The sequence below is a fragment of the Procambarus clarkii genome, chromosome 70 (assembly GCF_040958095.1).
Source record: "Procambarus clarkii isolate CNS0578487 chromosome 70, FALCON_Pclarkii_2.0, whole genome shotgun sequence".
In the NCBI taxonomy this organism is placed as follows: domain Eukaryota; kingdom Metazoa; phylum Arthropoda; class Malacostraca; order Decapoda; family Cambaridae; genus Procambarus; species Procambarus clarkii.
This window is the reverse complement of record NC_091219.1, coordinates 27,215,917-27,235,040: the sequence shown is the minus strand read 5'-3', so window position 1 is coordinate 27,235,040 and position 19,124 is coordinate 27,215,917. Positions and strand designations below refer to the sequence as shown.

General features: G+C 39.4%; 1 protein-coding gene across 3 annotated transcripts; it reads right to left on the bottom strand.

The window, feature by feature from the left end:
* Window positions 1-423: 423 nt before the first annotated feature.
* LOC123744847 (terminal nucleotidyltransferase 4B) lies at window positions 424-18,911 on the bottom strand. Of its 3 annotated transcripts, none has more exons than XM_045725022.2 (10): window positions 18,401-18,911; window positions 12,702-12,872; window positions 11,671-11,791; window positions 10,485-10,721; window positions 9,131-9,277; window positions 7,453-7,599; window positions 7,024-7,248; window positions 6,173-6,334; window positions 3,589-3,985; window positions 424-3,291 (listed from the first exon to the last, which is right to left on the bottom strand). In XM_045725022.2, the coding sequence occupies exons 1-10, from the start codon at window positions 18,736-18,738 to the stop codon at window positions 3,059-3,061; spliced, it is 2,178 nt and encodes a 725-aa protein (XP_045580978.1). In that variant the 5' UTR covers window positions 18,739-18,911; the 3' UTR covers window positions 424-3,058. The 3 variants fall into 3 exon arrangements, with proteins under 3 accessions (XP_045580978.1, XP_069167849.1, XP_045580979.1); XM_069311748.1 differs by having other exon boundaries at window positions 2,411-3,302; window positions 18,401-18,894; XM_045725023.2 differs by lacking the exon at window positions 18,401-18,911 and adding an exon at window positions 13,292-13,331 and having other exon boundaries at window positions 2,916-3,291.
* Window positions 18,912-19,124: the final 213 nt, after the last annotated feature.

Here is a 19,124-nt window from a genome sequence, read left to right as displayed (position 1 = left end):
AGGAGTGCTACTGCCCTCACATGGATCCCGCAGCCTCTCCGAGACACAAACTGGGGTTTTACACAATTCCCCCATGCACCCGGGGTCTGTCAACAATGCGTTGACAGAGCCCGGGTGCACAGGGAAATTGGGAATTAGGTTGTTAATGAGAGGGTGGTGGTGTGTTATTGTCAGGAGTGGTATTAGGCTGTTGATGGGAGGGTGGTGGTGTGTATTGTATGTCGCATATTCAATACATAAGAGTACAGTACCTTTACTAAGAAATGACAGTTTCTGCAATGATTAGTTTACTTGCTCTTCCAGGTTTTCAAAAGATGATGGGCTATTCTTGTTGTTCTATCACTCATAGTTTCTACAAGCCTCTGTCAACATTTTTATAACAGCTGCTAGCAATCTAGGAATCCAAGAAGAAAAGGACCTTCACAACATTTGCTTTTTTTGCCTTAATTTTTAATAAGAAATTTTCCAAGGCAATATTCACACTGCAAATATTTGTACAAAAATCAGAAATCCTACCATTTTTGTTAATTTCTTGGAGAAACCTAATAATACATCCAAGCCTGTGTTATTACAGGTAGCTAAAATCTCACCACTTGTCCGACAGCTAGCCCAGTGTGTTTCTCATAATACTCTCCATCTACTCAAACACAATAATCATTTACTTATTTTGATGTGTAACTGATGAGTAAGCACTCTCATCTACCAGTTATCATTATGTAATGAAAGGTACACATAACATATGAAAATCTCATTAGCCTGTATACAATATTCTCACCAATAACTGACTTTATTGCAATGGATGGTATACTTTGTCATGATTTACTCAACTGAGCCGATAGGTAACTCATCAAAACATTTACCTCACTATACCACAAGATATACTTATTAATATGTTGTAAAGTTTGTAGTAGTATATCAAAATAAAAATTGTTTTCCAACCATTTGCTTAGTAGTGAGGTGGCAACTTCCCAGTCAAGGTTGAGTGGCTTAGCCCAGTAACTGGCTACAAGAGTGACTGCCCATCAAGAAAATTTCATGTGGCAAACAAAAATGGGACCACCTGGCCCAGGGGTTCTGGCTGACAGTGTCCAGCTATCACCTTTCCCAACATTAGTCACTGCTAACTCTACCCAACAATCAAGATTCACAACACATGTTTATAAGTTACTTTTCAATGCTGCTTCTGTGTATTGTTACCCATAATGATCACATTGTAATCATTATGATTACAATGATTACCTTACCAATCCTCACTACTCAGGCCTCTAAGATGGAACCCAAGTCATCACATCATTAAGTATTCACAATAGTTGTCCAAAATGCACTTTACACCATGGTGACTTAAACCTGCCATTACAATGTATGATCAATCTTAGCACAATTGCACCTGCTGGAAACTGGGCTACACTGACACTGGTACAAGCATCAACACAAACAAATATCACACTAGGATTTCATCAAAATGTTCAAATCTTAGAAAAACATTGGAGAGGCTTAACTTTCAGTTGCATACAGCTGCTCCATGTTCAACTAAATATAGAAATAGCAATCAATTTATGCAAATACACAGTCATGTACAACCTATGTAATTTTCAAATGCATTTATAATTAATACAATAAATAACTATGGTACAACTACACTGTCATTCACATAGGAAAATATTCTATTACTGAATTAGAACATTAATTTATTTATTAGAACATAAATGATATGGACTTCTATTCATGACTTAGATGATTTTTGGATTAACTCCTCTGTACAGTACACCTTTCTTCGGCAAAAGTAGTTTCTTGGCACAGCAAATCACAATCTAGGAAAATATTTAGTCACAAACCAATCCCACTTGGCCGACGTGTAATTATGCCTCACAGTGGCACTGAACCAATGATCCACAACTGGTAGTTTTATTACAGCCATCGTGCAGGTTAACTTTGTGGGCAGTGAGTGGCCTCAGTCAATTGTCATGAGTTGGAAAACAACAAATTATCAAGATGCACAACAATATCCATTAATATAACTATTTTATTTCACTCAACAAGATTTTGGTCCAACAGGGATTCACAAAAATAAGTCATAACCCCTCTCACCCTTAAACATTCAGTCTGCCTACCATCCCCACCATCACATGTATTTCAATTTGTATTTCATTTCATTTCAAAACATGTATTTCATCTGCATATATGCAGATATACATGCCCATACACACACACACTAGGGCCCACACAGGGGCCAACATTCTCCTCTGATACATGAACCTTAAAACACATATTTGACATGCTTTTCACATACACAAAGTATGTATGCATGTAAACATATGCACTATTGCACATTCATGTATACACACTAGCACAAATACACTCACAAGCACATATGCACACACACTGGGAACCTTCCCTCCTTCACTACTAGTTTGGACTTTTTTCTTTTTTTTTTTCCTTTTTTTTTCTTTTTCCTTTTATATTTTTTTGCATAGGCCAGAGATATCATCCACCCAATAACACTCCCTTGGGGTGTCATGTGACTCCCAAGAGCTTAAAATGACTCACAGAGATTGAATTTACAATCTCAAAAGTTAAACTCATATAAAACATTTATTTGAAATGACTTGGATGACTTGAATCAGCCACCAAAACAGCCAAGTTGAGCTTAAAGAATATAAATAAAACTCTTAAAAATGAGCTCTAAGGATATTGGTCTACTAAAATCTTTATTGTTTGTGGAAGAAGACACCCAATTCACTCGAAGTCTGTCACTACGCAAGACACTGTTCGCACATAACATGCAGTTCTAATGCAATGATTTGGAGAATGAAGGGCTGCCTTAACACCATTGTCTGTACTGTATATTTTTTCCACTCCTTGGCAGAACAAGAGCTGCACAAAGATATTCACAGAAACACGGAAGAGGGTTTGACCTGCACCTCTCGGGGCACGGTCAACATCACAGTCACCTGACCGTCCACCATCAAAGGTGGGAATTATGCAACTCTGTCCGGTCATCAGAGCGCTTAGAAAACATATCACCACTTGCAGGAAGAATCTCGGTATCCTCCTTCAATCACCGGTGAGTGTCTCGTGTCTCGCTTCTGCCATCGGCATCTCGTCGCGCAGACTTCTTTCGCTTATTATAAGTAACACGGTGATATCTCATCTGATTACTGCCTCCACTAACAGGTCCAGTACTACTAATGTGAACACTATTACCATTTCCATTTGGGGCATTTTCTCCAATGTACTTGATTCCACTGCTACCTTTAACATTACGAATTTCCCCAATGCCAGCTGAAGAGCCTGGAAGAAACCTGCATGTCTTATTTCTACCTTAGTACTGGTATTTTATATATATATATGAGCAAAAATGCAAGTGGCAAACACTCATGCATACACACACGCATTACTGGACAAAATATAGCGCTATGAAAATGTTCTTGAAGGACTGTTGATCAAAGGTGTCAGGTAAGATGATTGCCCATTCCACTGGAATTTAAAGAACTGAACTATCTGTAATGTCTTTTCACTATTTGAAGATTACATTACAGCGTACATAGCATCATGAACATTTGCATTAAAAACAGGGAAACAGCTAACCTTGAGATGACTGAGAGTATCTTCTGTGTTTTGGCCAGGGCTTGGCAGGGCTGCTGTTGTGTTGCACAGGGGATCCTCCACCTTGTTGGTGCGGAAGCCATGCCTGTGGCACTGGGTATTCATTACGTGACTGACTATGAGGCTGTTTGCTTGTGCTAGTAACATCTGCCAAGTTTGATGTAGTTCGCACTTCTGACCCAGTACTGGGAACACGCTGCATTGTGCTGCTTCCTGGCAAGGTATGATGTTTCCCAATGTTGTTACAGTTTATGCCAGTCAAGTTACTTAAAGTGGACTTGCTAGGTGTGGCACTGAGGTGGTGGAGTTGATGATGTTGGTGGATGTTTGGCGAGCTGTCTCTGCTACCCTCACTCATGTCCACAGCCTGGTCAGAATCCTACAGAAAAATTGCATTTAACAAAAACTGGAGAAATACTAACCTAATCTCCCCCATTAAAAAGTTAAAGGCACCTGGTATTGGGCAAGGCAGGTATCCTAAGTTGGATTAGGGCTTGGTTATTTCAAAGCAAGCAGTGTTACCATAAATGGAATTAAGTCCGAGAGGGGGAAATATTAGAAGTAGAGTACCCCAGGGCTCTGCCCTGGAACCTCTGTTGTTTATCCTATATATGGGCAATTTACACACAGGATTGAACAGTAACATTTGTAAATTTCCAGATACAAAAATAGTGCAGGAAATAAATTCAAATGAAGACACAATATCACTACAAGATGATCTAGATTGCCTTTTAAAATGGACAAAAGCTTGACAGATTTAGAACTTTACTGTTGAAAAATAGAGGGTCTAAGCTTTGGTAATAATAATAGTTACCAGGTATCAGTTGAACAATGTTGAAATTGCAAAATCTGAATGCAAAAAAGATCTGGGATTCCAGATTAGTAGGGATCTTAAGCCAATAAATCACTGCATAAATGTACAAAATAAAGAAAATAATACATTGGTTATTCTTAGCTTTATAAATAAGACATCTATGCAACTGGGATATATATATATACACAAAGATATGTACCCAATTTCTCCTAGTATATACAGTTTACTTTAGCCCTCAACTTTGTTCAGGACTAAATTTTAATTTATACTAGCTGGTTGGTCAGTAAATATTGTGGTGGCCTTACAACAAACCCTCCCTTTAAGCACACCATAACACAGAAGACATCTAATAGTGTTCTTTGGCTTTATCTTGCATTTTTTAGGCCCCATTTATATTATGCACTTCTCTTTAGTGCTACATACTAACGAATGAACACAAATTTACTGGAATGCATACAGAGAAAGATGGCAAAGTTATTGAGAATAAGGGTGAAATGATTGAAGTATATAATTAAATTAAGGGTATAATAAGAAGGATATAAATAATGGATAATGGGGATAACAAAGACATAAATAATGGATAAAACAGTATAGTAGTAGGCATCCATCAGTCTCAGGAGACTATGGAGTTGCACCCTGGTTGTCGGCCTGGAGTAGCCTTTCCAGGGCACAAAGCCTAGGTAGGTCAATATGGGTATACCAAGAATATAAACAATGGATAAAAGGGTATAACAAGTAGGATATAATGGATAAAAGGGCATAACAAGTAGGATATAAATAATGGATAAAAGGAATAACAAGAAGGATATGACTAATGGATAAAAGGATATAGCAAGGGGATATGAATAATGAATAAAAGGGTATAGCATGTGGATGTAAATAATGGATAAAAGGGCTATAACAAGAATATAAATAATGGATAAAAGGATATAACAAGAATACAGTATAAATAATGGATAAAAGGGTATAAAAAGGGGGGGGGGGGTAGAATATAAATAAGGTTTTAAATGAATCAACACAAATTTGAACATGAAACAATGTATATAAATTGGATACATTTTGACTCAGGAAAGACCTAGGTAAATACTGGCTTGGAAATTTTACGTAGTAATGTTTAACATTCATATTTCAGCATTAAAAAAAAATACAAGAAACATTAAAAAAAAAAAAAAAAAATGCCACGATGATCCAAAACCATGTTCAAAATAATCTCAACCTCACCCAATCATATTCATATATAATTTTTCTTTTACCTCCTCTTTATCATGTCTACATGCTTCATACTAACAAAGTCCTTGGAATGCGGGTCATAAATTATCATCACATGAGAAAATACAGCATCAGTTTACCCATGCAAAATCATCCATCGATTTGGATACCATGGATACCAGAGTCATTCAATAGACTGTTGTGATTAACTCTAATCATCCCAAATAACAAACATTATACCACAGCTCATCTCTTTAACACTTATGTGTTATTAATATTTCAGTATCTCACTCTTAAAGTTCACACTAAGTTGAATTTTTACCCAAAACTTTCGTTTGCTGAAAGTGCCAACAGTTACTACCAGTATTCATCATATATCAGAATGACATCTATACTTTAAAATGCTAATAATTCAATCATTAAATTTACAGTACTCATGATTAGTACAAATTCCAGCTAAATGAGGTTCAGTTGTGTTCCTCATAATACAAGAGATGAAGATAATAACAATTAATAGATGCACTGTATTTCTATTCAACTTACAGTGTCATCACTAACAGACGAGACGGAGGAAGGAGGAGTGGAATGCGGCTCGGACGCTTCGGACGACAACGTATCGTCATCTGCTACACTGGATTTATTATGCGTATTATCGTTATTGTTGTTATTGTTTTTGTTGCTGTTGTACTGGTTATCAGATGTGACCTGTATAGAAAAATTACTATTATTAACTTTCTACTGGATGCACTCAATGAGTTAAAGAACAAAATAAGTTTACTGTAGTTGAATACTAATGCACCTTACTAAGACCTGGAGTGTAATGTAACTTTACACATTCACTGGTAGCAATTCAGCACATTTAAATTATATAGTTTTGGCATACTAGTATTAATCTGCTAATGGACACCACAGTACACTGTATAACATTTTGCCTTCCTTTCAACCTTGACTACAAATGTCTCATATATATTAAGCAAATATAACCATGTTCAATGACATTTACATTACTAATATCCTTTTACTACAGAGATCTACTTAATAAAATAAAGTAGGCACAAACACAATGGCCTGAAAATCTATCATTAAGAAACCCCTCAGAGGAGGCTGCTTCAGTTATCTAACTTCCTAGAAGACTATCTTGTCATGTTCTTTGCATACAAGGTTGATATATTATTAGATCAAAACATAACAATGTACTCAGTAAATATTATTTAACTTGTAGTGTCATTGTTCCTTCTTTCAAGTTTGATCTTTTTTATAACATCCGACGTAAATTTTTTTATTCCAAGTTATGGGTGTGTTTACTCTTATCTATCTAACTGTAGAAATCTTTTGTCTTGTGATGTTAATCTGCATCACCATTCAACTTAATTATATCACATTCAACTGTATACCTGAAGATGATTTTGAGTGTGGAACGCAACTGGAGGAGTGGGCGGTGTGGCTGGATGTGTAGGGGTCAGATGATGAGTGGTGCTGGGGGCTATGGATCCAGACACAGGAAACGTTTTCCGAATCCAATGCCGGTACAAAATTACATCGTCCGTTATCCGCAAGATTCGGCCAAGTATGGAGTAGTGGTTTGGATCATTTATTATGTTGTTAAGAGGGTTCACAGCCTGTAATAACATGACAATTAAGTTACCTGTATTACATGCACATTGTTACACTACAAAATTTAACTCCTATTGTCTTAGAAGAACTACTTTGCCAAAAGAATGATGGCTTTTTGTAAATATTGAATGGGGGTAAATTATGTAATTATTATTAACCTAAGCCTAAAAAGTTGCTATATTATAAAAGCTAACAATAAATTATATTACCTGAGATAAAACAATATATGCATATTCAAATGCCTGTTTAACTTGCAAGACGCCGTATGAAGATCGTCCAATATCATTGCCAGGTATGAGGGGATCTTCTATACACAAGACGGACGGTCGATGACCCTCCGGCATGTCTCTCTGCACCTGCACAAATTGATACAAAGGGTAATTCAGTCAAGAAATGGAAACACTTATTATCAAGAGACTAAACAAAATACAAAACACTGCAATTGGAGTGTCCACACTTCACCCTTCTGTATGTATGCATATGTATATGTATGTATGTGTGTGTCTGTATATATATATATATGTCGTACATAGTAGCCAGAACGCACTTCTCAGCCTACTATGCAAGGCCCAATTTGCCTAATAAGCCAAGTTTTCATGAATTAAGGTTTTTTCGACTACCTAACCTACCTAACCTAACTTTTTCGGCTACCTAACCTATAAAGATAGGTTAGGTTAAGCTAGGTAGAGTTGGTTAGGTTCGGTCATATATCTACGTTAATTTTAACTCCAATAAAATAAAATTGACCTCATACATAATGAAATGGGAAGCTTTATCATTTCATAAGAAAAAAATTAGAGAAAATATATTAATTCAGGAAAACTTGGCTTATTAGGCAAATCAGGCCTTGCATAGTAGGCTGAGAAGTGCGTTCTGGCTACTAGGTACGACATTATATATATATATATATATATATATATATATATATCGATCGTACCTAGTAGCCAGAATGCACTTCTCGGCCTACTATGCAATGCCCGATTTGCCTAATAGGCCGAGTCATTTTCTTTATTTTCTATTAACTGTTTCCAATTGGTTTATTTTAATTATTATTATTATTATATCATATTAGGAACATAAATTATTGACTTAGTTATGTTAGTTTAGGTTAGGTTAGGTTAAGTAGGGTTGGTTAGGTTAATACAGGGTACCACCTCTGGCTCTGGTGTGCAAGTGTGGGGACCCATAGTCTCAGGGAAGAAAATAAAAGAGTATTCAGAGAGGACCTTGTGGATTCTCACTGAACACTTTAATATTTTCTTCTCCTACCACCCCAATTCTTTTGTATATATATATATATATATATATATATACATGTATATTTGCTTAATTTAAACTTTGTTACAAAAAGGGAGTTACATATATGGTACAAAGATGATTATCATAAGTTGTCGAGTGCCTCCAGCTCCTCAGATGGCGGGCAGGAACCCTGAATGCAGCGTGCATTTCCCCTCTGTATCACCACGCTGAGGCGCCGGAAAAGGAAGTTGGCAGCTCTAGGGTCTTTTGTTGTTTCCATTAGCCTAGAACCCAGTTTCTTACAAAAACTGGTGGCACTCTTACCCCAGGCGCCGAGTGTCTCAGGCAATGGGGACTTGGGGGAAGCACTTTGACCCTCAGAACAGAAAGACCACAAAAGCAGCACCCCACAGTCCTACCTACTGAACCACCAGCACCCACAATCATGAAGGATACCAGACAGACCCATCTAGTGTTCAAATGAAACTTTAGCCCTTCCTTGGGGTAGTATACATTGCAAAACCACATGGCATTCTTATCAGGAATACCCAGTAATAAGCATCTGAGTGTTAATGAGTCCCTAGCTACTACTTATAAAGCACTATTCCCTAACTACTAATAATAAAGCACTATTCCCTAGTTACTAACCTCATCCTTTGAGATATAAGCTCCACCATCCTTGATTCTGATGCCAGTCTTTAAGTAGTTGAAGTGTCTGCCATAAAGCTCAAAAAACTCTATCAGCAAGACTCCAAGGTTAGCATTGGGCTGTGATGCATCTAGCCGCTGATGTAACTGAAATGTGGAACAACATTAGTCACAACATTGGTGTCTGATGAAGTATTTCTCTCTCTTTAATACGTTGTTTCTCATGGCAACTCTCAGTCCTTGAGAGGGTGATCACATACATAATTGTCTCTAGAGAGAGCAAGAGGGAAGAGAAAAAAAAGGAGTTGATTGTACTGAAACTCCAATTTCTGTTTGAGTCGCAGTGGCTCCTTGAAGCTATCTCTGATAATGTGCCGAATTACTAAATGCCATCAGTTGCGGACTTCTTTTAGGCCTACCGAGAACAATGAGCCAAAATCCTCACAGAGGTGCAGGGAGCAGTGGCACTGTCTTAAGTACCACTGCTCTCTGCACCTCCCTGGAGGGGAGCCAGGTTCTGGCTCATGGTCCCTGGTAGGGCTAAACGAACTCCACAACTGATGACTCCTAGTAGTTTGGCACTATATCAGTATAGTAGCTTAAGAGCCACAAGGGGACTCTCCCAAAATAAAATAATTTCTCTTTCTTCTTACAAGCTGCTGCCATTCACCCTTGTCCCTTACCATATCCTGTGATGTCCACACACTCTTGCTACTGTACTTCTTTGCACTCGATCTGTCTGACTTCTTCCCAGCCTTCCTCTTCTTTAACCCTCAAATACACTCTCTTTCTTTGCCAGTCTGCCATCATTCATTAATTTAACATGCCTAAACTATCTCTTTGTTTGCTTTAATCCTGTGGTGTACTGACTTATGCATGCCTCATCTCTCCTTGACACTTTTATTCCTTATATTATCTATTTTCGTAACACTGCACATGTTTCACAACCATACCCGAGAGTCTGCACTACCATCCTTCATGCAGCCCTTTGGCCACATTATGTTCCTATATACTACTAAGTGGTACAATTAGCCTTGCATCCTTTGACATGTATGTGGAGGACTGGGCTGATGACCCATCTTCTCAAAATTTCTTGCCATTTAGACAAAAACTACCCAAGCCTGAAGCATTGAAACTTGAAAACATAAATGATCGAATGCTTTCACCAAAACACTCACAATAGGTTTACATTATTATGTACTCAAAAGAAATTACTAAAGCACAATAGCAGCCAAATACCTATATACATTAGTATTAATGACTTCATCTTTAACAAAGTATAATATGTAAGTGTTCTGCTTTAAACACATAGTACTGTACTACTGTATAAGATGACAACTTTCAATTCAGTCACCTGTAGAAAACTGACAGTCATGAGGATGAGGGAATATGAGGATATTCCACCCGTGAACACCTCGTTCAAGTCCCTCTGGAGGAGAAACTGCTTGAGCACCATGACTAGCTTGGGCAGGGCAGGAAAGCGGTGCTTAAATTCTTTTATTAGACGTGCAGAATTTACACCACTGCTCATGTTGAAAGAAATGTCCACCTTAACGTCCGTTTCACTGTCCGTTAGTTTCACAATTGGCACCTGTTACAAGAAAAAATATATATATTGTATATAATTTGTTAATATCTCACTTAAAACATACATACAATAAATATATATATATATATATATATATATATATATATATATATATATATATATATATATATATATATATATATATATATATATATATATACACACACATACATACATACATACATACATACATACATACATACATACATACATACATACATACACACACACACACACACACTGGCTGACTGTCCCTAGATACAATAAATTATATTAAAATTACACAGTACTCACTGTTTTATCAGTTATGTGTACTAAATTAAGTAACTCATCCCAATAAGTAAGTGAAGCCACAAACTTAAAAACCATCCAACTTGAGTATTCGAGTTCTTGCCCCCAACTCATGAACCAGAAAACTGCATACCTAGTGACCCCTCCACACAGTACACAGCTACTGTGCACCTGCCACATTACCAGAAAAGAAGCAGTAGTTTTTTGTTTATAAAGGTGTGAGGTGACAATTTTAATGGCAGCCATACACTGAGGGGTAATAAATCATCTCAGTCCAATAGGGTACAGTTGTGCAGCTTTATAAATGTTGTGTCGATCCTGAAGGGGAATATATCACTTGCAGTGAACTACTGTATTGGCAAATTAGCTCAACACCTATTATGGAAAAATTATTTGAATCAATAACTGCAAAAGCAGCAATATGATGATCAAGACCTGATGATACCTGCACTCTAATGGTTAAAAACTGTTTGAAAATCTGCTATGAGACACATATCCCAATAACAACAGAGATCTTGAACCACTAAATAAGTCTAAGAAATGTTAAATATCACATGCTCATTATCAACAATTTTGGAACAAAAATAAAATAAAAATTAATTCAATGAAAACAAAATGGGATCCACTTTTCAAGGGGATTTGTAATCAGAAGACAACTTACTGATGCTCTGTCTAAGACTTTGAGCGAGGAGGGTTCAGCTATCTTGTTGTCAAGTAGAGCTTTCTCTAATGTCCGTAAAGGTAAGGCATCCCACTTCCCTATGACTACCAGATCAATGTCACTGAAAATAAAAAGTCATCTTTAACAATGATGAAAGTGAAGTAATGACATTAAGAAAGTGTTTCTTGCAGTAACAATAATTTTGAAAATTATTATTACAGTAGCTGCTTCACTTTTGATAGCCAATCCAGTGTGTAGAATTCTATGACAAAATGCTTTAGATGCTCATTTGAATCTGCAACACACAAAGGCATCCATATCGTCTTAGGATGATTATACTTACAAGGTATGAAATTCATAAGAAGGTACTCACCAAGGTATGAGTTCATAAGAACAATAGGCATAAAAATTATTCATGATATAATAAAGAATCAGATCTAAAGTTTAATGAAACTTCAACAAATTCTGCAAAGGAGTGCCAGCTTGGGTCAACACTTGGAAAGCACTCATTGAATCTGATATAAACTCTGGGGGATAAATTTAGGAAAGGGTGTACCCTTCTCTACTGAAGAATCTCTTTCATGGTGAAATGTGTGTTCAGAGAGTTATAAGGGAAAGATGAATTGGCTGTTTATATGAAGTAAAAAGGAAGAGGGATTATAGTGTTATTTGTAATGATGCACGAGATTAAAGTTGGACCGGTAGCCTATGCATGTGATTGCTGGCTACAAGGACCCTACATTAAGTAATAGTCCACATTCTTGGCAATGATATCAGCATGGACTAGGAACATTTGGCATTACTGGTAAAGTGTACATGTTATCTCTAAATATTGGGGCAGGTTATGGCCATCAAACACAAAAAAAGATTGTGGGTATTGTACCCACAATCCAGACATACCAGTCACTACCATAAAAAATAAATACACCAATGATATCATGTTCATTAGAAGCTTATTTATTATTGTTATATTATTCTGCAAACATGTTGCCTCCAGCTTCATGGAAAGAACAGTGCATAACAGTAATTACCTGGTGGGCAAGTAGAGGCCGGTACGAAAGCTACCAAATATTTCCACTCTTGCTTGAGGCCACAGGTCAACAATGATCTGCTCAATTCTCTCGACAACTCGCTTACGCATGGTGTGTTCTTCCTCACTGGGGCACATCCAAGAGTAGAAGTCTTCCATTTCTTGGTGCAGCCTGTAAAGAGAAGCCAGTCATTTTATCTTTCTTAATAGTAATACTACTACTAAATCCTATACAATAAAGCATTAAATAGCAATTTTCTCATTCTAAACTAAAAAAAACGTTAACTTACTCAAAATCTGGTGATTCTACTGGCTTTTCCCCTAAACAATGGGAACTGAGATACTCTGCTGCTCATCTCATTTTCTCACATCCACCATTAATTTAAAGACAAGTGAGGTTTATACAGCATTATTTACAATAACTTCCAGACAGAAAACTTTGATAAAGACAAGGGAACTATATGTTGACAGTGGTGCCTATTCATTACCTGTGGCTTGCAAGGATAAGCCAGCAAGATTTCAAAACACACAACAGGTGGAACTTGGGGCCTTAGTGTACAACTGCCCAAAAGTCTCAGTATCCACTTTTACCTTTATTATGTACGGCATGTATATCTAGTCCCTTGCCCATGATGACATCACCCTCACTACCATTGACATGGCTCTTCAGCAGCCCACAGATGATACGAGAATCACTATGAAATATCATCTGTCAAAGATGTCAAAAATCTAGTCACCAATCAAATTTTTCAATGAGCCATTGGAAATTATGATATTCAAGTGAAATTTCTTCATGCAGATAACTCAATGAAATATTTAAAACTAGAGTATACATATGATAGAGCATACATAAGAAGAGTAAGCAATCTTGAAATGATTACTTACATCTGATGAACTTACCTTGGTAAAGCAAAATTAATTATCACATTAACAAAGATAATATGAATAATGAATAGTTTTCAAACAAGAAATACTAAGCTACTAATTCAAAACATTTACTGTGAACAAATGAACACAGTATTTCAAGGGTGGTTAACTGTCAAGTTGGCTTAGGAAGAGAGCTACTTTCCTTTCCTGGCTTACTCTATTCTTAACTTTGCTTACACATTCCTCTTTTTATAAGGAAATTCTTTGTTGTTATATCAGAAAAACTTTGTTGTCTGTGACTGAGAAAATTCACTTGTCTTTATCCTAATTATCAACAATAAGACAAATTCCTTCCAGTGAGGTTACAGTGTGATCAAAGCGTAGGTCATGCATTCAAGGGTGCATATCCTCTGTGTCCTGTGGCTTCTTTTTGTCATTACAAATTAGCTATATCATAGTGTTTCTGATAGTTTTCCCTAGTTTTAGATAGTTGATAGATTTCTATATCTATGCTTCCCTGCCCAAAGGATCACATTTCTTGATTACAGTATTCTGTAGGTTTGGCAAGTTTAATAAGCCCAATTTAAACCTCTGAGCTCGTGACTTGCATAAATAAGCTGCAGTACATAACAGCCATTTTCTCAGCCATGTCATGATTAGAGATACGAACAAGGGGTTTCTTGAGGACCTATCGAGTCTTCATCAAGCACTACATCCCAAAAATTCCATGCCTGTAATGCCAATATGGCATTAGGAAGCCCATCATGTAGAACTTCTGGTACCTGTGGTGCCAGTGCTTTCCGTCGTTTTCTCTTATCAAGTGTCATTTACAGTATCTACACCCTTCTGCTTCAGCACCACTATGCCTTCCAGGTAACTTTACCAGTAAAACTACTGTATTTTGCTTTTCATCTTTCATTTGTTGAACATTCTTACCTTGGCAAACAAGTTAATTAACTTGACAACTCGGCCACCAGACCGAGTGCCCTGTGTGTGCAAAAGCTCCTTTCTGAGCAGAATCATTTGGTTGCTCCAGGTCCTTTCCTTTTTGTCCAGACTTTCCTGTTCTCTATTTCATCTTGGGTCAGGGATCATATTAATTAACAGTTCTGGATTGTAGTGGTCAGTAGGGTGCCAGCAGGCAAATAAATAATTTGTTGAAACTCTGTTGCCAGTCACTTGTAATGCCAAATGAAAGCTTGGAAAGGCTTTAAGGGTTTATAAATACAGTATCTCTTCTGCCGGCCATTTTGGGTTTCATTAAGTGATCTCCGGTGACTCTGACATGACCTTGTAGGATGATTTTAAATTTCCTATAGTGCCAGTGCCAGTATTCATGGTCCTGGCCTATAGCACAGCAGATCTTTTCTTAAGAGGTAACCCCAATGATTCTACTTAGGAAGATGCTTTTCATATACTGTACATTTTTTTTATTTAATTATCAGGGGGGAAAGTGACAAGATATTACAACTTCATAGCACTGGGAAGGGGTCAGAACAAGGATGTGGGATGGGATGGGGGGGATGGAATGGTGCCCAACCACTTGGATGGTCAGGAATTGAACGCCAACCTGCATGAAGCGAGACCGTCGCTCTACTGCCTGTCAAGGTGGCTTCGATATACTGAACAGTATACTCAAAGCCTAGTTTTTACAGCAACAATTAGATTAGTGCAAACAAAAACAGATGACCATGCTACAATGCTATCTATTAAAAGCTACCAACTTGTACTCTAGAATAAAATGATACAAAATTAACACACAGTATATAGCAATGAAGATATAGCTTCAGTACATACAGTATCTAATAATAATTATACCAATTAATCAATTTAAAAATGAACTAACATATTTTGGAGGGGTGGTTGTAGTTTCAAAGATAACAAGTTATATCATGAATTAAATACAATACAATACACTGTATAAATAAATTGTATTCCAGACCAGACTATATTACAATCTAGCTATGTATCATACAATAATAAAAAAAAAACTAGCTTACCTAGTGGCAATATGTGGCTAAAGGTCTGATTATCTGTACGTTAAAACTGAATTCCTATTAATATTTTCATTCACGTTTTTTAATTTATAACAGAATTTTGGCTGGAGTCCAAACACTGGAGCCAAGAGGTTATTCAGTGCTCAGCCACATGGTCTTTCCCTAGTTATCAAGTGACAACTATATTTAATACAGATGGATAGGGTAAGGCCTAAATATAGAGCTAGAAATGTAACCATATTCAGCCAATCCTCCTAAAATGATAGTATTTATAGTAACTATTTGGTGGAAGTACTAATATGTAGTGAAGGACCACTAAAAAGTTGAATTTTGTATTGTTGAATTTGGCCAAAGGGGAAACATTTTTAGCCAAAACATAAATATAGAACCTAACCTAAGCAAGGATCTCCAAGCAATCCTAGGCATAATACACATGACCCTAGCGCTAAACAAATAACAGATGGCCACTGAGCATAATGCAGCACATAACTGCTCACAATGAGAGCCAGGAGGCCTCTGGGTCTGGTACTGTGGTTGCAGCTAACCCCTGCCATGGCATCATGTAGTCATTGCATACTTCTGTCTAACATCTTTCACCCACAAGACCAGCATTTTTTTCCTGCTATAAGTAGGCACTGCCTTGAGCAGTGCATAGTTTTACTAAGTACTGTATTGTAGTATAGCATCAAAAATATTTACAATATAATTTGTTTTATAAATATTTAGCTACATGATGGACAGTATATATAGAACATGAGTGATGTAGACATTAAGATAACACTATACATTATTTGAATCCAGCATCTAATAATGTATGCACACAATCTAAAAGTATATAATTGACATGGTTAGGCTGATTATATGGTTATGGATGTTTCATCTTGGGGCCAAATATTTTGATCACCACAAGATTTACATAGCCTACTGTAAACAAACTGAGGACTTATGAGGGTAGATGTTTCTGGGGAAAAAAACAATGGCAGGTCAGTCACTCAATCTATATGAACTCTATCATAAGAACATAAGAACATAAAAACAAAGGCAACTGCAGAAGGGCTATTGGCCCATACCAGGCAACTCCTATCTATAACCACCCACTCCCACTCATATACATGTCCGACCCACGCTTTTATCATAACCTAATAGCATTTATCAGGTTAAAATAACAAATTTTTGATTGGAAGGCCATGCAGTTCCTAAACAATATATACATACAGTATTTAGACCTATGTTAGTACAGTATTAGCATTGCCTACACTCCAAACTGATATAGGCCTATTCAGATGACTCAATCATGAGGCACTTTGCTATTTCATCTTTTTTTTTTATTATGTAACAACAATTTCATCGCTGCCCTCAGATCATTGCTGTACATCCCATGCCACCCCCTGTAGATGATGGGGTCACTCCCCCCTCTCAGGCAACAGATTGCCCCCTGCAGGTGATGGGTCATCTCCCACAGGTGACAAGTCATGAGGACAGGTATGAGGTGACTAGGATAGATATGTGGTGACGAGGGCAGGTGTGAGGTGACGACGGCAGGTGTGAGGTGACGAGGGCACGTGGGAGGGGGGACGAGGACACGTGGGAGGGGGACGAGGACACGTGGGAGGGGGACGAGGACACGTGGGAGGGGGACGAGGACACGTGGGAGGGGGACGAGGACACGTGGGAGGGGGACGAGGACACGTGGGAGGGGGACGAGGACACATGGGAGGGGGACGAGGGCAGGTGTGAGGTGACGAGGACAGTTGTGAGGTGACGAGGGTAGGTGTGAGGTGACGAGGGCACGTGGGAGGGGACGAGGGCACGTCGGAGGGGACGAGGGCACGTGGGAGGGGATGAGGGCACGTGGGAGGGGACGAGGGCACGTGGGAGGGGACGAGGGCACGTGGGAGGGGACGAGGGCACGTGGGAGGGGACGAGGGCACGTGGGAGGGGACGAGGGCACGTGGGAGGGGACGAGGACAGGTGGGAGGGGACGAGGACAGGTGGGAGGGGACGAGGACAGGTGGGAGGGGACGAGGACAGGTGGGAGGGGACGAGGACAGGTGGGAGGGGACGAGGACAGGTGGGAGGGGACGAGGACAGGTGGGAGGGGACGAGGACAGGTGGGAGGGCACGAGGACACGTGGGTGGGCACGAGGACAGGTGTGAGGGGACAAGGACAGGTATGTGGCGACGAGGACAGGTATGTGGCGACGAGGACAGGTATGAGGTGACGAGGACATGTGGGAGGGCACTAAGACACGTGGGAGGGCACGAGGACATGTGGGAGGGCACGAGGACATGTGGGAGGGCACTAGGACACGTGGGAGGGCACAAGGACACATGGGAGGGCACGAGGACATGTGGGAGGGGACCAGGACACGTGGGAGGGGACCAGGACAGGTGGGAGGGCACGAGGACACGTGGAAGTGCACGAGGACACGTGAAAGGGGACGAAGACACGTGGAAGGGGACGAAGACACGTGGAAGGGGACGAAGACACGTGGGAGGGGACGAGGACAGGTGGGAGGCAATGATGACAGGTGCACACCAATGAGGATGAGTGGGAGATGTTGAGGACAGGTGTAAGGGTGATGAGGAGATGTGAGATGAAGAGGACAGGTGTGAGGTGGTGATGACATGTGGGAGGTGGAGAGGACAGGTCAGAGATGGGAACAGGTAGGTGATAAGGGATGAGGGGACAGGTGGAAGGTGATAAGGGATGAGGGGACAGGTGGAAGGTGATAAGGGAATGTTGTAAGTAATGAGAACAGGTGTGAGGTGATGGGGACAGGTGTGAGGTGATGAGGACAGGTGTGAGACCAGCACCCCAGGTCAGGTGACTCACCCAACGACACCCAGATCGTAGCTATTGGGCTCCCGGCGCCAGGGACAGCCACCAAACTGTCCTATGAGGTTCTTGTGGTTGTGGTTGAGGCCGTAGGTGCTGGCGCGATTCTCTCGTTTCCTTTTAGTCCTGTTGTAATAACTATTATTAGCATTAACACTGGCATTTTTGTTAGTCCTGGACGCGTCATCGGCACTAAGGGGAATGTATTCGTGGTTCATATTAGCGTCGTTGAGATTCATGTTGTCAAGACCCTGTTGGGTGAGCCAAATTCTGGCCCAGAGGTCTCTAGCGGGGCCTTGCTGTTCGGGCTGATACCAGCCTATACTGGGATCCATCCGCCCGAGGAAAGCGCTCCACACGCGGGCAACACCTCGCTACACCTCTGCCCTCTCTCCTCGCCGAGTGTAGGCATTAAACACGACATAAATCAATCGGTTTAGGCGAGTCCACCACGACACAGCAATGGTCGCACACAAGACAATCCCAACACTGAACTCCAGCACACGCCAGCAACTATTGTCCAGGACACAATCCCTCGGGGGACATTATTACCCCAGCAGGCCTTCCTCATTCACACAAACTTCAATATCGTTATAAATATCTAGTATGAGGCTACAAAGGGTAGCAAGTAATGTTTTATTGAGTAAAGAAGGTGAGGCGGCATCATAGTTTCTCGTAGGATCATTTAGAAAGAGGTGCCAAATCTCGTCAACGTGCACGA